The sequence below is a fragment of the Boleophthalmus pectinirostris genome, unplaced genomic scaffold (assembly GCF_026225935.1).
Source record: "Boleophthalmus pectinirostris isolate CB_2022bp ecotype Guang Dong unplaced genomic scaffold, ASM2622593v1 HiC_scaffold_8, whole genome shotgun sequence".
NCBI classification, from domain to species: domain Eukaryota; kingdom Metazoa; phylum Chordata; class Actinopteri; order Gobiiformes; family Gobiidae; genus Boleophthalmus; species Boleophthalmus pectinirostris.
In genome coordinates, this window is record NW_026571515.1 from 39279526 (window position 1) to 39303116 (window position 23591).

The following is a 23591-nucleotide window of genomic DNA, read 5'->3' on the forward strand; positions in this document are numbered from 1 at the left end:
TCATTTCGAATCATTTTGTATTCATTGGAGATGTCGACCCACGATATCCCCCCCATCTGTGAGTGCCCAAAGCTTCAGCTCAGATGTAGGGTTTGAGAGGAAAAGGCATTTAGCAGAGGAACAAAACAATGTGCACCCTGTGGTTTTAAGAGGTTTTTGTGTGCCATTTGTATTCAGTAGGAGGAAAACTGGTCATTCATCTAAGCATTTATACTGCGGGAGAGAAGTCTGTTAAAATCATTACTATATAAACAATAAATATCAGGAGGGTGGTCACTGCCTAATGTTAAAGCAACATTATGTAACTTTCTTAGGGTGGCATGTCAATTGCACGATAATCCCATGGAAACTGAACATTAAAATCATACTTTGGAACATTCTTTATGGAGATATATGAGTTTTATGCCATACTGTGGAAGATTATAGCCAAAGGAACAACATTACCATGGAAACAAGCAGAAGGAAGTTCTCATCCAGGCCAAACAAGAGTCTAGAGTTTGTGGAGATGCAAGCCCACTCACACAGTAAAGACAACAGGAAAGAAAATATGCTTTTATTTCAGTCTTTGTTGGCTAAAAATCTCCATGGAGACAAGCAGGTAGGAGCACCAGGTCTAGTTACAGGTCATATGTGTGGAGAAATGAGTCCGCTAGTAGCTAAATTCAGTATGCTGAGTTTAAAGTAACTTGGTTGCTTAGTGCAGTTTTACTTTCCCTAGATGCCTAAAAATACCACTTACATAACACATGGTTTGACATTTTATTCTTGTATTTAGTAGGGATGTAACAATAACTGAAATACTGTGATATCGTATCATCAAAGTTCTCACAATAATATCGTGGATCATCACAATATATCGACTTACAAGTCTCTTTGCTCACATTAAGAGTTATGGTGCTGCAATAGCTAAAAAAAAGACAGAGGGAACTACATAGACCATGATCCTTTGCTCCATTTCAGTGTAAACTACATGAATAAATAACTTTTAAGTCTTAGTTCTTTAGATTAAGTCTTGTCAAGGCATTTAAAGAGGAAAAAGTAGAATATTAACAGTTTTTGCTGTTTATTGCAATATTTTTTGGAGGCTAAATACTGAAGAGAGTACTGAGAGATTTGGATATCATTACTAGGGACAGGCATGATTAGTCGACTAATCGATAATTGATCATTAAGAATTTTGTCCATTACGTTCATTTCTAATCAACAAACCGAATGTGGGTTTCTGTGCGTAGAGACGATGCTGCGTCTGACAGCGCAAACACTGAAGTTGCGGCCTCAGTCCCACATTTGGTCTCTTGCACCTCCTTGGAGACACTGTACCACTCAGTGAGTGTGTTTATATGCACATCTGTATCCCGGTTTCAATATGTTGCATGTTTACGCAGTATCCCGGTCACTGCAACATAAAGAGCTGCGCTAAACCTTCACACGTCTGAAACATCACAACACACACAGAACAGACTCACCTTCAGCATCAACATCCCTCTGTCACAGAAAGAACACCAATATTCCACTGAGTCGTGTCCTTTAGTCTGACAGAAGCTGAACTGCATCAGCGCACAATAGCTTTTTTTTTTTTTTTCCTTTTCTCCGCTTTGTTTATGCAAATGAGCCATGTGGTTTTAAGTTTTGTTTCTGTGAGACTTGCACAAATCTGCATTAAACACATTATAATGTCAAACGGGCTGATGGGGCTCTAGAGTCGTTATGGTTTATATGTTGTAAAGTTGAGTTTATTTAGACAGATTAGTAATAGTAATAATAATGATGATACTTATTATATAAAAAACATTAATGATTAATTGAAAATCGATCGTTAATTCTCCCAACGATCGATTAATAAAATTTCATCGAATGCCCATCCCTAATCGTGAGCCTCCCCTCCATATCGTGAGCTTTCTCATGGTATTATAATAAATATCGTACCGTGAGGTTCATACCGTGACGATATCGTATTGTGAGACTTTGATATCGTTACACCCCTAGTACTTAGTAGGTAAATCAAATCATAAATGTTGATAATTATTTTACTGATTGTAAAAGGCAATATTGGTCTAAAATGCCATCAGTAATAGTAAAGAGATGTGGGCGGAGATAGGAGGTAGGTGCAAACGGACACTTTCTGAGCGCTCAAACCTCAAATGTAGGACGATAACAGGATACTCACCCGTGTATGAATCAATTTAAATACAATCTTGATTAAGATGATGATGATGAGAGGAAACCGTTGTTATTTAAAGCTCATAAAAGTGAAGTTTGCACAATATGTTCACTTTAAAGATGTAACTTTTCTGGTGGAGGGGCTATCAATTGCTCGTGTCCATGGAAATGCTTTTGTTTTTGCCTATATGTTGCTAACTTATCTACAGTATCTCCATGGAAACAAGCAGGTGACAGCACTAGGTCATATCTGTGGAGACGTGACCCTGCTCACTGTGAGAACATGTTTTTCACCTGTAATAACACCTGTAATTTGGTAAACGCCGTATAGATACAGTACGTTTAATGCAGTATTGTGGACATACTGCTGCTTTAATTGTCTATAAATATTAAATACAGTTGGAGTTTCAAAATAAAAGCCTTTTGTATTTTTCATCTGATTTGTCAAACCCAGGACAAACGGAGGCGATACAGTATGATGCGCTCCACTGAATCTGCCAGCTCGGTTTTCTACCACTCACAAGAAGAAGATTTGACCAAAACGAGTACAGACAGCTCCCACCGAGAGACCACCTCCAACCCAGACCCAGGGACAGAGTGCAGCCCCGTCACCGCTGACCCAGACTGCACAGGTAATCAGATCAGAGAAAGAAGCTGGATTTCCACTAGAACAAAATTTACAAACTAGGAACTTGCTTTGGCAGTGTGTTGCAAATATGATGAAAGACATGAAAAGGTGTTAAATAAAAATAGAGTTTGAATAGAGGTTATGTAGATGACAGCACAACTTTTGCAAGAGTATTAGGCTACATTCAGACTGCAGCTTGAAGTGACCCAAATCCGATTTTTTGGCCTCTATGTGACCTGTATCTGATCTTTTAATGACAGTCTGAACCACACAGATCCGATTTTTTCAAATGTGACTCAGGACACTTGGATATGTGCTCCTGAAACGATACATATCCAATCTTTTGACATGCGACTTCAGTCTGAACGGCCAAAGTGCATTCATCCACCTACACTTTATCAACAAGCCACAAACGTCACTATTCTGCGCTGAACTAGGCGAAAATTGTTAATGAACTCCATATCACTGAAGCGAAGCACATCACCACTCACCACTCTTGGCTACGTCTCCACATCCACACGTTCCTTTCAACAGACGTTGCTGCTGCTGTCCAACAAAACGTCACGTCACGGCCAAAAACCTCGTCCTTCTCCTTCTCAATCTCCTCCTTAAAACAAGTAAGTTGTTCATGTTCTGGCTCCGGTACAAGAGGAACTTTAAAATCTCCAGGTGCTCAATGCTGCGTCCATGTTTGGACAACTTCCGTAAACACAGAGCACGGTCGCTGTGGTTGACGTCACCGTGTCCTCCAGTGAGCATGCGGGACACTTTCGGGCTGTTTAATGTTCACACTGGAGATCACATACAAGTTGCATTTAATTGGAAATGTGAACAACCTCGAAAAAAACATCGGATTTCACAAAAAAAATTGGAATTGATCATTAAGCCCTGCAGTCTGAACATAGCCTTAGTTTATGACTGTTGAGTGTCGATGGTAAGGAATGACATTTTCTTCTGTAAAAGCTTAAAACACATCAAACATGTAAAAGATCTGCTACGGTCTGCAACTCTGCTAAATATTTAGTTTGTACCCGATTTCTAAAATGAGAAAATCAGCTAAACAGTCATAGAAAAACAGTGAGCTAAACAACAGGGGCACAGTGCAGACTACGCTCACAGTCATCGTTCATAGAGACTTTGGGACACAAACACAGTTGAGCTGAACCTTTCTCTCCTTAATTAAGATGTTCTTCTGAGTCTGTGTGTTGAGTAAATAATTGTTGTGGGGCAAAAACAATAGATCCACAAACAAAAATGAGGCAGAGAAACACAATTTTGTCAGTTAAGCTGCCCATATTTCTGCCTCAGTGTCACTCAGTTGGAACGCACTGAATAAACATTGCAAAGTGTTGTATTCATTTATAATCACAGAAGTTTTGGCTGAAGGCTGCACTTGTACTCACTGACTGAATATTATTTTGGAAACACTGTCTTCAGTTACAACAGATATTTGAGGTAGACAACTTTATTGGTGAGATGTATTCACCTTGACATGTTTGGGCTGCCAGCTGTGTGCCATCTTCAGAAGTGTCACCACACTCTTGGAGCCTGTGTGTTCTGACAGTGTGGCACTGGCTCTTCATAACACACTCTATATTCACAGGCATGGACGGCAAGATGTCCCCACGAAGACGAGCCTACAGCACAAACCAGATTGTGGACTTTAACCCGGCCAAACGGGTCTATACCCCGAGTGACCCGAGCTCCGTGAGCACTAAGAACCCTCTGAGGAGGACCAAGGTGCAGGAGCTGGTGGGACACATGAGCCCAGAGCATGAGACACAGTGGAAGAACGACTACCAGGTAATGTCCACAGCAAACTGATGTCATCAACATCAACCTGGGGCTGTGATGCTCTGCTCTGTTAGAAGTTTTATTAGACTTAAAACTGAGCTTTATTTTAACACAATCTGACAAGAGCAGCACAAACACTTCACTCTTAAACCTCTATCAGGACGTCTGAACACATGTTTTATCCTGCAGTGTTTATGCTGAGATACTCCTGGGATTTATAAACGTGTCACTGCTAATATGAGGTCAATTTTCATCAAATAAAAACTGGTGCAGAGTTTGAGACACGAAGAACTGCTTTATGATCATCCAGCCTCTCCGCAGTAGCTAATAGGCCTTTATAATACGCTTAATAAATGTAGGTGCACTTTTTGATCAAAGGAGCAGTCTGTCCCCTTGCTGTGAGAGCACATGGGAACGGGGAAGATGTGAAGAGTTTAGATGCACGTTGCTGGAGAGGCACCAGTAATTATGTTATGATTTTATTGTACCATGTTTGTATCTGATCAGATCAGTCAAGATTGTCGCCAAAACTAAAATCGGTGTCCCACTGAACGCTGGCAACTGGTAGTGAGAGAAAAATCACAAACATTTTGGGCTCATTTAGAAATTCCTCACGGATGTTTTTTTGGGTCCTAAAAGGAGGACTGTCTGGAAAAAAGAGGACGTCTGGTCAGCTTAGTATCAATAGGTGTTTGAGGACTTTTTAGCATTCACAAGGTGTAACATGTAGTTTCAAAGATGAGGTAAACACCTTTTTTGGAAATGAGTTTTGTGTTTCCTTCCAAAGAATAGATTGTTAAAAAAAAAAAAAAAGCACTTTTGACAAAATGAGATGTCTGAAAATAGCTATTATGAATCCGGGCAAGCACCCAAAGATGAATGTATGTGGATATTGTCAGGATTGGGTTGTCACATGTCATAGAATTATCAGTTAGACTATGTTAAACTAATGGAGATTTTAAGACCTTGAAATTTGTGATGGGTATGTAGTTTTAATGACAGTACTTACTTGTTTTATAGAATTTTGATTATGGCTGGAAGATTTTATAACTGACTCAAAGTTTTTATCTTTTTTTTTTCCATCGCAAACCACCTTCTATCGTCCTCTTGTTGCAAAATGGACAAACACATTTTGAAACACAAAAATGGCTACTTTCTAAAGTAGGCCAGCAATTTATGTGTCCCCAATTCACCGAGCTTTCAATTCAGTCCAGTATTATTCACTTAAGCCCAGACAGACACAGCCAAATAGGCTATAATGGAGGAGACAGCAGGATCACTGTTTTTCTGATATCTTGGTAATTTCTAGATTGTCTTATAACAGAAAGTTAGCATTTTAGGGTGGATTAGTTAGTGCTGTGATTCGTGCTGTTTTAGTGCTGTGTTGTTTGCTCAAGGGGGACGGAAGTGATGACTCAGCCCTGTTACTAAACTTACTCTTTAAGTTTAGACTGTTATGTAAAATCAACTTTTAAGTGTTTTATCCATCTTATAATTATTTTTCCTTTTCATTTACCCCCCTCAGTGTGTTGTATTTAGAGTGATTCATGCATGTTTGAATAATCTTTATCCAACAGTACGTCCACTTTATTGTGCTTACTTTGTCCTGCAATTTAATGATCCACACTTTTCATAGCTTAGAATTATGCAGCAGACAAGCATCATATGTCTTTTGTGACATTTTTTTAAATTATGATCTGGGTTGCCGTGGTAAATATTTATCATCATTTCTAATCTTCATGGAGACGTTATTGTTTTGGCTAGATTAGAATATTCCAGTTTAGCCATTCCAGCTTGTCAAAGTCTGGTCCCGTCAGATCTCAGAAACTAAGCAAGGACGGGCCTGGTTGGTACTTGGATATGAAAATCAGGTGCCACAGGGGGGCGCCAGTCACAAAAACTATCGTTGTGTCCTTAGGCAAGGGACTTCAACCACATCGTCTAGTATGAAAGTGGTGTGTGTGTGAGTGATAGTGGTGGTGGTGGTCTGACCTTGCAGCATTCGGATTCGTTCACTTGACATTAGGTGGGTACTTTTTTTATTTAACCAATCGCTGCTATTTGGTCATGACAGATGTAATACGCCGCTAACGGGGCTAACTGGTATATTAAGCTTTTCCCAAATCCCATAGGAAGAAGGGCAATAACGTCTTTCCCCTCGATAAAATTCACCAAACATTCTCTTTGTTCAGGCTTCAAATCCTCGATCTCAGGAATTGTTGCCAACACAAAATGTCTGTCTTTGTCTACATCCATCCTGACCGCTTTGTTTACTGTTGTGCTGTACCATAAAATGGACCCAGACAGGCGCGACGAGTTTGACATCATGGCTTCACAGCTCTTCACTGATTGGCCGTTGCGCGATCTACAAATTCCCGGGTTCTTGCAAACCGTCTAGTGTATTCTGAATCCTGACCTAGTCACTGGAGAGAAATGAGCTGTGGCTATAGTAGTAGTTTACCACCACCGAGTGTGGAGTGAATGACTAATGCTCTGTAAAGCGTCTTTGGGTGTCCATAAAAGCGGTATATAAAACTGATGCATTGTTATTATTATTTTCCACTGTATAGCTTAAACCTCTCTATCATAAAGGAGCTGAGTATATGCTAGATTACAGGTCAGATCTGTGGAGAGGCAACCCTGTTCACAAAAAGAATGATTGTATTTTTGAGCAATAGAAACACCTGTAATGAATAAATGTTAGATAGATGTGTTTAAGGTCATACCATGTAACATTCCAGGTCAAGCAATAACATCTCCCTGGAGACAAACAGGTGACGGACTCCCCAGCAGAAACCTTTGCACAATGCACCTTAGAATGTCATTTTTGGGATAAAAGTTGAGAAGAAAGATGCAAAAATATAGGAGGTAGTTTTAAGCAGAATCCCTCTACCTACTGTATGTCACAGAGAAAATTCTATCTAAAATGCAGGGACAATTTACGCACAAGGAGGCCATTTTTTGACAGTTTAAATCTTCATCTTACAAAATGTCATAGCATATACTTTTGTTATTCTAAACCACAAACTAAAATACACTAAAACACTCCAAAAACTAGGCAAAATTTATAGGAAAATCTAAAATGGAATGGTGTTAAAGGTGTATTGCATAACTTTTTTAGTGGAGGTCTGTCAAATGCTTTTCTCCCTGGAGATGTTATTACTTCGTTTGGAATGTTTTACGGTATGATATTAAACCTTTTTTTCTATCTTCATGGAGACCAAACTGGACCAAGTTACAGGTCAGCTCTGTGGAGAGGTGACACTGCTCAGAGCCAGAATGCCTGTTTTTTTTATGTATTTTGAAGCTGTAATCACCTGTAATTGGAATTGAATGTAAGGTAGAGCTGTTTAATTACAATGAGCAATGACGTATCCATAGAAACAAGCAGGTGACGGACCCTGAACCAAAAAAGTTACATTACATACCGTATTTTCCGGACTATTGAGCGCACCTGAATATAAGTTAATATAAATTTTAACAAAACTTTAGAATTGTACATATATAGACCGTACCTGAATATAAGGTGCTGAAAAAGTGGGGGAAAACCTGTTCTAGATATAGTAGTTCGTTGGTCTTTTATTATTAAAATTGGATCAGGTTGTTTTTTCAATAAACATAATGGGTGTGATGTTGTTCTTAATTTTCATTTACGTTGTCTTAAAAAGGTCTTAAAAAGCACTCGGCTCCACTTTTTTCTCATTTTTGTCATTTTTGTTGATGAGGGTGTCACGGTCAACAGTCAAAACGATCGTCCTTTAAGAGCGTTTGGAAAGAGACAAGTCTTCAATTTGTGCTGCTCTGGTGGGAGGGGCCACGTACAGAGGCGCTGGAGAAGCTGCTATGATAAGCACCGCAGAAAATTACCAATATTTTTAATAGGAGATATAACTCAAATATTTTTAGTAGAAAATCAGCTGAGGGCCAGATTAAAGGTCTTGGAGGGCCAGATCCTGCCCCCGGGCCGTATGTTTGACACCCCTGCCATAGATCGTATATATGAATGGACAATGCGCCAGACAAAGAATCCCTCAATATCTTCGCCGCATCGTTTTATTAGCCGCAGGGTTAAGAGTGTAAGAAAAAAGTAGCGGCTTATAGTCCGGAAATTACGGTATACATTTCCAGGGGCACATCCTTAACTATGTTTTACTGGAAAAGTAACGTAACCTGTCATCTCCACTTTAATCATTTTCCAAACCATAATCCTTAGACTTCATCCACAAGGGAGATAACTCACACAGAAGCTCACATATGACAATATATTAACAAAGAATAAAAACATGTAGCTGAAATTCAAAGTGTGCAGCAAAAACAATATTCGGGTCAAATAAATTACACCGATTTTTATGTCTATGAGTAGTTTCCTAACCTCAGTCCTGACCTTGTTTCTAAACTCATTAATTGAAATAACCAATCGCAGTCATCCCTCTGGAGCATATATTATATTCAGCTCCAACCTCAGCGCTGCCCAACCTTTGTCTCAATCACAGCATTATAATAATAGCTTGTGAATATTGCTATGGGAGCACAACGGAAACCCAAGCCACAGCGCCGCAAAGAACCAAGCATCCGTCCCAGCGCCTAATTGACCTGTGGAATTAATGTGCGGTGAATCTAATTAACGAGGATCACCGGGCTCATAATAAACAGAACCAAAATATTAATAAGGAAACGCAGAATAGAGTAGAAGGACACCTCGTTCAGTTAATATTCATTAGTCATTAGTATTCGGCAAGTGGGTTTGAAAAGAAAAAGACCTTGGCTGCTTGATAAGTGGATTTATCAGACCTGCTCTCATTTTGTGGTGAATTGTGTTGAATTAAATAGAAACAAACAGTTAACTAGCTTTTTTTGGTTCAAGTTAAAAGCGCTGTATTTAGATTTTTTATTTTTTTTATTTTTTTTACAATACAGAACAGTTTGCTGTGGTCCAAAGTTCTTCTTCACTTTTCTTCTATAGGCCTAGGATCCTGATTATTCATCTCAATGAGTTTATGATGACTTTTCACAACTTTTATGCAAATTGTGTGCTTCCTGATACTGGATTAAATAAAAAAAAAAAAACAAACCGCGTTATTATTAGATGAAGAGAGCGTGCAGCAGACATATTTTGACCTCATCAGCTCCTTATACAATACACATGTACTGCGGACACATTTTTCTCAAATACATTGAAAAAAGAGATATTTATTTAACATTTTGTGCACTGTAAACTGCAATGTGAAACAGCTCAATAATAGCAACATGACTACAGTTGTCACTTGGCAATGTGACAACTGACAAGTGTTTAATTTTCATGTACCGTATTTCTCGGACTACAAGTCACACTTTTTTCATGGTTTGGGTGGTCCTGCGATTTATATATTAAAATGTTCACACTGACAGCCTCGAGAGGGCACTCTAGTCTTATGTGTCAGTATCTGCTCCTCCTATTACTCATTTACCACTGTCACTTCACTCTGCTGCGCATGTCTCGTGCAGAAAGAGCCGCTGTCCTGTCTGTATCATGTCAGTCGATTGCACCATTACTTCTGTACAACTGAACATTTTAAATTTAAAAAAACGTATAAAGACGACTCAGAAGACTGAACACAAATGCTGGGAGTGAGCGAGAAACTTGTGACAACTAGGAGGATGCACCATGCAACTTTCCTGGGAGTCACTGGATGGATCGACTAAGCCTGGACACAGAAACCATCCTGTCGGGATTCAGAAAGGCCGGAATAATTCTAACTGGAACTGATGCTGAGTCTGACGACAGCTACACAGAAGAGGAAGAGGCGCTCTGTTTACCTCTGGAGGTCGCCGAGTTGTTCAGAAGTGACACAGAATGAAGAATTGAATGGATTTAGTGATTTGGAGAGAGATGGAGCGTTTGTTAAACTTGTTCTGTTCTGTTGTTTATGCTATAGTTATCTGAAGAACTGTTCATATGTGACAGTCTGTTGTTCTCTGTTCTATTGTTTTTACTAGAACTTGACTTTCAAGATGAAATGTCGGTTCCTGGTCTCAGATTCTATAAAATAAATTTCCCTCAAAAAGTGTGATTTATAATCCAGTGTGACTTATATATGTTTTTTTCTTCTTCAATACGCATTTTTTGGCTGGTGCAACTTACTTACGTATTTTCCGGGCTATTAGGTGCTCTGGATTATAAGGTGCACTGTCATTAAATGGTCTATTTTCAAATTTTTTTCACAAATAAACTGCACGGGACTTTAAAGGAAACACAGCAGTTGGATGGCTCAGTCGGACTTTGTTTGTGGCGTTCACGGTGACTCTGGGCTTTGTTCAGTTGTGGCGTGTAGGGAGGGTGCTGTCTGGGACCAACGGATTGTCGGCGTGTTCGCAGTGACTCAGTTGTTCAGTTGTGTCTAGTCGTGGCACGTTGCACTCGCTTTTTCGGTTCGTTTTTTTTTTGTTCCATTTCTCATCCGCGTGGAGTGATGAGTGTGGCTGCGGGTGTTTGTTGCCGCACGGTCGCTGTCTGCTCCGTGTGTGTTTGTGTGTTCTGTGGTGGTGCAGCTTTGTAGTTTACTGAAGTCGTGCTGGGACACTCGAGTGGATTCGTGTATAGGGCGCTCTGGATTGCGGGTCATTTTTTGATGGAGTTGGAGGCTTCAGAGCGCTCCTAATAGCCCGGAAAATACGGTATAGTCCGAAAAATACGGTATGTGTGTTCTTATTGTTGAAAACATGGCTATGGGACATTCTTTAAACCAAAATTTATGACTTGGAGTTCAGATTTTTGGATAAGTAAGTGCAGGGGAGTGGGTGGAGATAGGAGGTAGATAAAACCAGACAGACATTTTCAGAACACTCAAGCCTCAAATGCAGGTCAGTGCAGGATTATTCAAACGAATATGAATCAATTGAAATACAACTTGAAGTAAAGTTATGAATATTGTTAGAACATACAGATAACCCTATGTCCTGTCAATCATTATTTCATCTTTGCACTGTTTTTCTTTATGACCTCATGTACATAGCTGAGATATTATTATTATTTCCATATTTAACTTTGACTTGTACATATACATTTATGTGTACTACTTATTTAGAATGTATTATTATTATTTATATTTTTACTCTTTGTTATTATATTATATTGTAATTTGTGAGCTACTGTGTCCCAATAATTTCACTTGTGGATCAATAAAGTTTGTCTGAAGCCCTATTTGCACAGGATTAGTATTACCTGTGGACCTTTGGTGATTTGTAATAATTGCAGAGAACGCCTGAGATCTTAATCCTGTGCAAATGCTCCATGTCGGTAATTTGTAAAGTAAAAATTCTGGCACAAATTGCCTACTATATTTCACCAAACACAGACATCCGGTGATAATACTAATGTGCGAATCTGCATGTCAGTGTTGTTGTTGTAATTGCTTGCCTTTGCTATCTCTTTCTTTTCTTTTCGTGTTCTTTTCTCTTTCAATTTCTGTGTCAGTGTCAGTGAAATAGAGTCAATTACGGACTTTGCTTATCCCGTGTGAATGCACTGCAAGTAACACAGAGGTGGGGTGGTAATTTGCAAATTACCAGATGTCCCCAGGTTGTACTTATCCCGTGTGAATAGGTCTTAAGTCTAAGTCTGGTCAAAAGCTCATAAAAGTCGATTTTGCATAACATGTCCCCTTAAACCTTTTTATGCTGAAGAGTTATTTTAACTCAAATGCATGATTACAAAGCTGAATGTGTTTGTGAACCCTTTGAAGCACAAACAAATGACTGAACTCTGTGTGAAGTTGAAGCTCCGTTTTGGCCTCTGCTGTCTGATCTACTCATTAAACGTGGGGACCAGCTCTGCACAGAGGAACATCAGATTTCAAATCCCACCTAGATTGTTTTGTGGTAAATATAAGGAGAGATAAAGCTGCTGTCTGGGGCAATGCTCTGATAGACAATTTCATTTTCAAAGCTGAAGGCTGAAGCCCAAAAGCACCAAAAATTAGATTTTCGGATTTGTTATAATGTAAAATAGCCTTGTGGTTTTAGAATAGAAAGTGATCGTGATTCACCCCCAGAATGGTACATTTGACTGAAAATTGATACTTTGCACTAACATCACACTGTTTATTGTTTTGTTTTGTTTTGATTTAAGTTTGCTGAAATCTCAATAAAAATACAAAATTGATTTAAACAACAAACACATTTTTTCAGAAGCTTGTGACAAATTTGAGTATTTATGGTTCTGTTTAAATGATTTATTTTCAACAAAAAAGGTGAGAAATACATTTGACTAGACTGTGACTATAATGTTATTTGAGAGAGATTTGTTGAACAGTAAAAATCAGCTCACCTGTTATACGAAGTCAGTTCTTTCTGGTCAGATTGTGTTGAAATAAAACTCAGATAAAAGTCTAACAAAGTCTCAGACACAGCATGCCTACAGCTAGCATCACACCCCCAGGGATGTTAATGACATCAGCTCCCTCTGTTTGACATGCCCAGGAGCTTCACAGTTGGTTAACAAAAAAGAATAAATTAAGAAAAATCACCAGCTTTTCCAAATTCTAAAAATTCTCTCATCTTCCTCGTACAGCCGCAGTTGGCGAGCCTGTGTGCGTCGGCTTCCAGAGGGCACGCGGCCAGCTGTCACCTGCCCAGCACTCATCAGGGGCCCGAGGCGAACGGCAGCCCCACAGAGGAGCCTCCAGACCCGGCCACCACAGCTCAGCCGCCCCCCTGTACCTCCGGAGCCGAGGAGGGGTCCCGATCATCCACTGACAGCCCATCTGTTGGAAGCGTGGGAGAAACAGGTCTGAAAACAGCAGTATTTAGAGCAATAATCACAAACAACACTGCAAAAACATCTACATAAGGCGTGCAAGGTTAGTCTAAATTGAAATTACAATTTGTACTGTCACAACACACAACACATCAAAAAGGCTGCAAGTCTCCTCATAATGTTTACTATCTGCAAACAACAAAATCCTGCATCAGTGAGGATTATATTTTGTATGAGACCTAAAACTAATATGTTTAAAGGTACACTGTGTAACTTTACTAGAATGTTCCATATTAAAGCTTTAAACTTATGTATCGTCTTGTAGGTGATGCCACCAAGTTCTAGGTCATATCTCTATAGATTCCCCATCCACACTAGTACGTTTTCGAGTTGTTGTGGATGCAGTGTTCGTTCACACTAATCTAATAAAACTAATGGAAAACGGCTCCAGAGACGGAACGATCTGGTGCCGGCAGCTCCCACAAATTCATCTGAGTACAGATCTGATCCGGCACTGTGTGGACATCTGAAAATGCTGCTGTAGGTCTATGCACCGCGAAGTAATTGACTGCCAAAATGCTAAGAGGCTAGAATATATGTCCATTCACATACAGTCCCTGACAAAAGTCTTGTCACTTATCCATTTTGTAAAAACAAAAGCTTATAACCTGACTTTAAATTAATCGATTGGTTTTAGAAATGTCTCATATGAAAGCTAAAACCCTCCCAAATTATGCTCAATATACTAAAATAAATTTGCTTCACTGAAAAAAGATTGATCATTTAATGAACACAGAAAGGTCAGATTTTGGCAAGACAAAAGTTTTGTTGCCTACAGAAAATTGAACAAATAATTTACTTCAAATACAAAAATATGTTACATAACATCAGTGAATGAAGTAGTGGTGCTGTGAGATCCATATTTAATATCTTGTATGACTCCATGAGCTTGAAGGACACATCCATGCGGTTCAACAATGATTCATACAATTTGTTGATGAAGTCATCAGGAATAGCAAAGAAAGCGTCTTACAGCCTCCCAGAGTTCATCAAGATTCTTTGGTTTTGCCTCCATGCTTCCTCTTTCATTCTACCCCAGACTTGCTCAATGATGTTCATGTCTGGTGACTGGGCTGGCCAGTCCTGGAGCACCTTGATCTTCTTCACCTTGAGAAACTTTGATGTAGAGATAGAAGTATGCGATGGAGCACCATCCTGCTGCAAAATTTGACCCCTTTTATGGTTGGGAATGTAAGAGGAGCTAATACTTCTTGATATTTTTAGGTTATTGATATTTGCCTTCCACCCTGCAAATGTCTCACACACCCCATACTGAATGTAACACCAGACCAGGATTTTTCCGCCACCAAAAACTGTTTTCTGGGTGAATCTTGGATCCATGTGGGCTCCAGTAGGTCTCCTGCAATATTTGCGGCGGCTGTGATGTAATTCAACCGAGGATTCATCTGAGAAATCCACCTTCTGCCACTTTTCCAGTGTCCATCCTTTTAGCAGGCTGTGGGCCTTGGCAAATGCCACACGGTTTTTTAATTGCCTTTTGTTTAGTGCTGGTTTCTGTGCACTGATTCGACCAATGGAGGCCATTTCGAGACAGAATTCTACAAACTGTTGTGGTTGACACAGGGACTTGAGGTGACCAGGCCTGGTGGAGTCTGCTGCAGTGGAAAAGGGGCCTTGGATTTTTGAATCAACAAACGGTCCTCCTGAGCAGTTGTCTTGCGGCGTCTGCTGGACCTGGGCTTGTCAAAAACATCTCCAGTCATTTCAGATCTTTTTCTTATTCTTTGTACTTGATGCTGAGACACATTGAAGGTGTCACCACCTCAGCAGTGGATCTGGTCTTCAGCCTCTTGATAATTAACTCTTTGGTCTCAGGGTGGATCTTAGGCATGTTGTCAGAGGTCAAGTTGCAGTTGATGTGAAGGTCTGGTGTGCTGGGTTCTTTTTATACACACACACTAACTGATTGATCAGTAACTGATCACAGGTGAGGCTGTAATCTAGGATTGGGTGCATCATATGACAAGGCCACAAGACTTTTGTCTTGCCAAAATCTGACCTTTCTGTGTTCATTAAATGATCAATCTTTTCTTCAGTGAAGCAAATTTATTTTAGTATATTGAGCATAATTTGGGAGGGTTTTAGCTTTCATATGAGACATTTCTAAAACCAATCGATTAATTTAAAGTCAGATTACAAGATTTTGTTTCTACAAAATGGATAAGCGACAAGACTTTTGTCAGGGACTGTAAACGGTCTGTGTGTACGACCTGCAGTGCTGTGCAAGTTCACACTTTTCATGAATTAGTTCAAAGTTCAGTTCACACTTGTTCAAAGTGAATAGTTCACGTTCATAGTTCACAATTTAAATTTTGAACTAGTTCCAAGTTCAGTTCATTTTATATTTAGATGAGATCTGTAAATGAAAGGCTGCATTTATTTTTCAAACTGACTTCTAGTTTACAACAACTTTACAAAATACACTGTTGGACAAGTGACTTTAAAACTGTAATGTGTTATTTATGACTTGTTACTGTCATTTCAAAGTCATTTGTTACATTACAATATTACTGCATTTAAAATGTAAAACATTATATGACTATTGCAGCACTTTTAATTTACTCTCACCAAAAAGAACTGTTAAGATGCTGAACTTTTGCGCCGTATATGGACTGAACCAGGACTAAACCAGGACTAAAACAGAACTGAACCAGGTCCAAACCAGGTCTAAACCAGGACTAAACCAGGACTAAACCAGGTCTAAACCAGGACTAAACCAGGACTAAACCAGGACTAAACCAGGACTGAACCAGGACTGAACCAGGTCTAAACCAGGACTGAACCAGGACTGAACCAGGACTGAACCAGGTCTAAACCAGGAATAAACCAAGACTAAACCAGGACTGAACCAGAATTGAACCAGGTCTAAACCAGGAATAAACCAAGACTAAACCAGGACTGAACCAGAATTGAACCAGGTCTAAACCAGGATTGAACCAGGACTGAACCAGGACTAAACCAGAACTGAACCAGGACTAAACCAGGTCTAAACCAAAACTGAAACAGGACTAAACCAAGACTAAACCAGGACCAAACCAGGACTAATCCTGGTTTGGTCCTGAACTTTGAATCCTGAACTTGGAATCTAGGACCGCCCCTGAGAGAACCCCGAGTGCGATCGGGCGTCAGCTGCGTTTATCTCGGTGGAGCGTGGACTTCTGCGTCGGTCCTTTCGCTCAGGATCACGGTCTACGCGGGGCGCACCTCCGGCGTTTCACCCGCTGCTGATATCGCGGTGATTTTAGCAAATTTGTATGAAGAAAAACGAAAAAACCCACCATTTCAATCCAGGTTAAAAAAGCATTGTGACGCGCGTTACTGACATACGTACCAAGTAAAATAATACGCGCGCGGAGCAGCACGTCCTGTGCGTGTAGATTTCAGAAAATAGGATCCATCCTATTTTTTGACGCTCTACACGAGCGTAGGCGCGTATCCCCATCAAAATCCACAGAGAGCATGTATCTGTTGTTGTATTTGTGCATTTACCATCAGCACATTGTGCTCCCTGGGCAGTTGTGGATCATGTGAAAGAGCCCAGATCCACACACACTGTTAATTAGTGCTTTGAAATTTACTTTTGAAATCCTTGCGTTTGCCGTGGTCAGCCTGTACAGAAGGTAAATACAAGCAGCTAAACGCGCCCAGTCAAGTTTTGATTGACTTCCCATTGAGAGACACAAGAGCCCGTACGTTCCACTAAAGCTGCCGGTGGAGTCGCCTTCACGTTGACACGCGACTGTGGTTTCGTGAGGTGAAGTGCGAGCAGATCGTCACTCGTCAGGTGAAAACAAATTCCGACGTTTAACTGAACCCCAACAGTGACGTACGTCGTTCATCACACATAATTTGAACAAATTCACGTTCAAGTTCTTGATTTACAAAAGTGTTGCGTTCAGTTCAAAGTTCACTGAAAAATGAACGTGTTCAATGAACGCGTTCTTTTGAACTCGTTCATGCACAACACTGACGACCTGCACACGTATAATCTTTGAAAAGTTTAACATGAACCTTCTCCAACGCGATAGAAGCACAGAACAGACTCACCATCAGCAGAACACCCCTCTGTCACAGGAAGAACACTCATATTCCACTGACTCATGTCATTTAGCGGCAGTAGCTCAGTTGGTAGAGCATTCGCCCACTGATCTGAAGGTTGGAGGTTCGATTCCAGTTCTCGACATAAACATCACAGGTTGAGTGGTCAGATCCACTGACCCACAGGTTGACTGATGTGATTCCAGCTCCCACAGATGAATGCTGTCGTTGTGTCCTTGGGCAAGACAGTTAACCCACCTTGCCCACAGTGTCTGCGTACACTGGTGTGTGAATGGGTGAGTGGTTGTGGTTCCTTGTTGTAAAGCGCTTTGAGTGCCTTGAAGGTGGAAAAGTGCTATAGAAAAATGTGACCATTTACCTTTTAGTCCAATAGAAGCTGAACCACAATAGCTGTTTTTTGAGAGCTCAGTTTATGCAAATGAGCCATGTGGTTTTAAGTTTCTTTTCTGTAAAACGTAAAACAAATATGTGCAAAGCTGTGTGGATAGGGAAGGTTTGTGGACACAGAAACGACATGTCTGGATGCAGATCGTTTCTGATATGGTGATACAGTGATTTGTTTCAGTGTAAATGTAGCCAGAGTTGAAAAAAAAATAAATAGTAAACAAATAAATGCAAGACATATTTAAAGAAAACATTGTGCTTGAGCCTGGTATACTTACAATCTATGACACATTGAACATTATATCTATAATATTCATTTAAAATAAACAAAACAAGTCTGCTGACTTCCATGTTAGAAAACTGTAGTGTCCAATGGGAACTGACGTCACTGTAAATCGCATCGCAACAAAGAGTTGTGAGAGTCTTGGGGTTTTTTTGGGTTTTTTTTTTTTAACCAAAACAACAACGCAGTGCTGCAGAATCTTATGTGCATCACTGATTAAGAAAATAAAGTTGGAGAATGACGTGCGTACAGAGCAGTGGGCGTATGTTTGGGAACGTGGGAGTTGATCTGCAGTATAGTGTCTTGAAAATAAGTGATTAAAAATTGCACGAATGACTCCAAATACAACTTACACAGAGGGTAAATGAGAAGGGGTAACGACTATAAGAGGTTAAAAGCTCTTAAAAGCTGATTTTGCATAATAGATCTGCTTTTTCCAAATCTGCTCTGTTTTGCATGTAGGGATGTAATTTATTGCAATATTGTTCAAAGCCTCTTAAACTCCCCGACAAGGCTTTAATGCTATCATTACTGTCACATTACGACGCATGAAGATTTAAAAGGGCTGAATCACAGTCATCTCTGTACATTCTGCACTATAATGGAGCAAAGGACTATGGTCTATAGGCACTTTTCTCTGCTTTTGAAAATGCATACATGCCTGCAATTTGTATGCTTGCAATCCAAGATATTCTTTCCTTCCAAGTTACTACATAAGTTAAAGTAGCACTATAAAACCTTTTCTGGTGGAGGACTGCCCATTTGCATATCTCCATGGATATACAGTAGTTTCTTTGCGTGGAATGTTCCAAAGTGTGGCATTAAAACTTTTTCTTGTTTTTATTTTAATACAAAAATAAAATACGAAAGACTAAAAAAAAAAAAAGCGTACTTGCTGTAATCTGGGTTGCCTCTTCACAGATCTGACCTGTAGCTCGGGCTGGTTAGTGCTATTTGCTTGTGTCCATGGAGATTGAGATCACTTTAAAGCCACACTGTGAAACCTTCCAGATGAAACAATTATCAAACCCTCCACTAGAAAAGTTACATAGTGCTCCTTTGTTTATTTGACTTGCGAATTCCTGATATTAATGCTTATTCCATTTGTATTACATGGTTTGGATTTATTCAGTTGTTCGATACGTGCGAAGAAAAACACGAGCAGATTTTCATTTAGAGCAAGAATCAAAACCACTGCTGTACGGTTGAAACATATTGGACAGATTTCATTAGTGTTTATTTTTCAGTGGAAAAGTCAACACCTTGTACAGTCTGTGTGGATGTCTTGAGCTCAGAGTACCAGATGCCGAATTATAAAAGCAGTTATTTCTGTTTGTGTAACCAACAGGTGCTGTAACAGATGATAAGATTTTCAATAAAACATCAAAATGGCAGGTGTTTTTTATGGGGAAAGAAACCGAGCTTTTTGTGACTTCTCTCCTGGTGGGCGCATTTAACGTGACACTTCAGACAGTCTCCAGTAATAGTCTAAAAAAGGGTTGGTTTTAACAGGAAGGGCATCTGCTGTATGTGCTTTGGTATGGTGGCCTCTGATCAAAAAGGCATGAAAATAAAACTCAAAAACACTATATAACGTTTCTGGTGGCGCTGTTGCTTATTTCCATTGAGATGTTATTGCTAGGGGTGTCAAATTATCACGTTATATTTAGCGCGTTATGTTTTTTAATCACGTTCATTTCATTTTTAATTTCTAACTTTACTGTTTCTGTACGCGAGTTGCTTTATTATAAAATCAGTTTTTATATGTTGCTGGGACAACAACACATTGCTCCCGGAAAGAATTGTAATTTTCATTCCCGTTCCCGCCCGCATTTGCGATAAACCTGCACACGTATAATCTCTGAAAACATCACGACACAGAACGGACTCACCTTCAGCATCATCATCCCTCTGTCACAGGAAGAACACATATTCCACTGAGTCGTGTCCTTTAGTCCGACAGAAGCTGAACCGCATCAGCACACAAGAGCATTTATTTTTTCTTTTCTCGGCTTAGTTTGTGCAAATTAGCCAAGTGGTTTTAAGTTTCATTTCTGTGAGACTTGCGCAAAGCTGCATTAAACACGTTATAATGTCAAACCCGTTGTGGCCATACCAGCTTGTCACAGCCTGATCCCGTCAGATCTCAGAAGCTAAACAGGCTGGGTAGTACTTGGATGGGAGACCGCTAGGAATTCCAGGTGCCACAGTGGGGTGCCAGTGGCAAAAAACTGTTGTTGTGTCCTTAGGCAAGACACTTCACCCACATTGCCTAGTATGAAAGTGGTGTGTGTGTGTGAGTGATGGTGGTGGTCGGAGGGACCGATGGTGCAGATTTGCAGCTTCGCTTCCCCCGGTCTGCCCCAGGGCAGCTGTGGCTACAATAGTAGTTTACCACTAGTGAGTGTGGAGTGACTGAATAATGAACTGTAAAGTGCTTTGGGCATCTTGAAAGGCGCTGTATAAATGCAATCAATCAATGAAACGGGCTGATGTGGCTCTAGAGTGGTGATGGTTTATACGTTGTAAAGTTGAGTTTATTTATGCAGATTAGTAATAGTAATAATAATGATGATAGTGTGGAATGTAAATGACTGCATTTGTTAAAGTTTGTTAAACAGCAAATGACTTTATAAAGTCACTTTTTTTGTTCTATATCAGTCTTTTGATCTGCCACAATAATGTAATAATGAATTTAAATGAAAATACCTCAAGCTTATGGCTTTTCTCAGCAATTTTTAGGTGAGATTAAAAAAGAGATGAATTAATTACAGATCATAAATAATTAATCTCTCAATTTATTTATTTATATATTTTTTTTATCTCTTGACAGCACTAGCTATTGCGTTGCCTTGAATGTTCCACTGTAAAGCATTAAGTATATCTATACCAACTATACAGGCAAAATAAAGCAGCTAAAAATATTAGTATCAAGTATCAGTATTGTTCAAAGTTTGATACCAATGGTGGAATGTAACAAAGTACAAAAGTAAAAGTTCAATACTTAAGCACAATGTTTATGTATCTGTACTTTTCTTAAGTTCAATTTACATTGGATACTTCTGCATATATCTGCACTTTCTACTTCACTACATTTTAGATCTGGACTGAAAAGTAAAAAGTATTTTTCTTTATGGTTTGAGAGCTGCTGAATTGACTGAGACTTATTTTTAGAACATTTCATTTGAGTTAACATTCCAACTTGTACACAACAAGTAAGAAATCGATTGAATCCCTTAAATCAGCTTCATTCTTTATCAAAATCACTACATTTGATGCTTTAATTGTTCTAAAAATCTCTGCAAAAAATTTACTTTTTACTTTTAAACTACATTATTAAACAGGCACTTTAATATTTTGACTTAAGTACATTTTTTCATGTGATACTTTTACTTGAGTAATATTTTGCCCCTGTATCTGCACATTTACTGAAGTAACAAAATGAGTTATTCAGACATTACGACACAGGGCCCAAGTGGTTCCTACAAGCACAGAGGGAAAGGAGAAAGAAGAACAACATGTGCAGAAAGCCCCTCTGTTTGTGAAAATCCTAAATTGGCTTTCAGTAGAACAAAGAGAGATAAAAACAAACAGGACAGCAGAGAATCAGAGCCCAGGAGAAAGGATGTAACTATTCCTTACATGGTTGTGTTTCTACTAAACACACACTAAAAACTACTAAGGATTTTCAGACAACATAAAATCCCAGTTTATTTCAAACCTACAAACATTTAAGACAGAAACAGGTCCACCCAAAGTACAAAACACTGAGCCACGAACAAAGCAATGTGGTCTACTCCATTCAGTCTAGTGAAGACTGCAGTGAACGTTACATTCGAGGAACAAAACAGTCACTTCACAAGAAGATGTATCAACACAGATTAGAGAGCAATAGTGGACCTCAGTCTGCTGTACACCTCCATCTAAAAGTCACAGGGCTCTCCTTTGAGGATAGTGAGGTACAAATCTTAGCCAGAGAAAAGAAATGCTTTGAGAGGGGAGTTAAAGAAGCTATTTTTGTTAAGAAAGAGAATCCATCTTTGAACTGAAGTGGAGGCCTCATCTGTCTCCCATTTACAACTCCTTCCTCAGACATAAATCAAAACAAAGAAAACAATAGGTGTAGCCAGATCAGGTCCTGAGATGTGAAAGCTCCCATCAGGGCCCCAAATGATTATGCTAATATGACTCCACACTCAATGCTGTTGAATAGGCCTCGCTAGCCAACAGAAACTGTAAACAAGTGTGTGTGTTAGTTTCACAGTAGTTTCAGTGTAGTTAGATCCTCCCTGCAGATAAGTCAGTGTCCACCAGCGTCTGACCAGAACTGAAGAAGCAGCTTGGATGAAACGTGCCATAACAAAATTAAGTACTTTATCCACCACAGGTCGATACCAGTACTGGAAATGATATATCGCCCATCCCTTGTGCTCTCTGCAGCAAATACACTTGTAATGTTCTGTTAGCATGCTTGATGTTTTTACCATTACCATGCCAGACAACCTCAGCTCTGGTCTCTGATTATAAATTAATTGCAGTGAATAATTATGATGCTAGGAATAGTTGAGAAACGTGAGGACTTAATTTGGGCTGCTGCAAACAGTTTTAAATGAACTAGTTGTGTTTTTCACATCTTTAAAGGTCCTAAATTACACAAAACTGACTCTTTTAGCCATATTGTAAGTTGTGTTTTGTTTCATTCACATGTTTGAGTAACTCTTTTATTAGTCTATCTACATCTCCAAAGCTCAAAATGCTCTGTTCTACCTTGTGATTTCAAGAAATGATAGTTTTGAAGGTAACAGCTACATTTTACCTTCAGTGCAGATTGACAATTCCAGAGCTGAAATGATCAAATTGATTCTAGTGAAGGTGTATGGAGTTTAAAAACACAGTGGGGCACCTGTATTACCACCTGACATCACAAGGTGGAACAGAGTGTTAAGTGTCTGAGAGAAGAACTCAGCCTAAATATGCAGGGTTTGTGTGTTAAACATCTCAACAACTCCAGGTCTGTTTTGATGAAGAAGCATTGTTAGATAGATCAGAAAATAGAGTAATATAGGCACTCTAAGAACACTGTCCTCCATGTTTTTCCAGATGTCTACAGTCACCAGCTCTGCCAGGCTGAGACCCCCCAGGAGGTCCCCCCCTTGGCCCTGTCCCAGAGTCCCAAAGCGGACTGTAAGGCGGTGGTCTCCGGGCTTCTGTGTGGGACCCCGGTCAAGTGGGAGGTGGAGTTTGACATTGAGCCTTACCTGAACGGACGTGAGCGTGAGGAGAAGGTCCACGAGGAGCTGTGGAACGAGAACTTCCACTACCTCGCAGGACGCTCCATCATCAACGACTTTGAGCACATGGCCGACAAAGAGTGTGAGATTGAGCATGGTATGTATGGACTTTTTTTGTTTTGTTTTTGTGATATACTATTACACGTGTAGATCATGGTTTTAATTTATTTTGTTCAT

At 39.7% G+C, this 23591-nt stretch overlaps 1 protein-coding gene across 1 annotated transcript in view; it reads left to right on the plus strand.

Annotated features, from left to right (window-relative positions):
* The window catches only part of vwa5b1 (von Willebrand factor A domain containing 5B1), a 135832-nt gene that overhangs the window by 51088 nt on the left and 61153 nt on the right, over positions 1 to 23591 (plus strand). Inside the window, exons 12-15 of the mRNA XM_055166088.1 lie at positions 2615 to 2792; positions 4392 to 4591; positions 13131 to 13347; positions 23224 to 23511. Of these exons, the coding sequence (XP_055022063.1) occupies positions 2615 to 2792; positions 4392 to 4591; positions 13131 to 13347; positions 23224 to 23511 (883 nt within the window). The remainder of the gene's footprint in view (positions 1 to 2614; positions 2793 to 4391; positions 4592 to 13130; positions 13348 to 23223; positions 23512 to 23591) is intronic.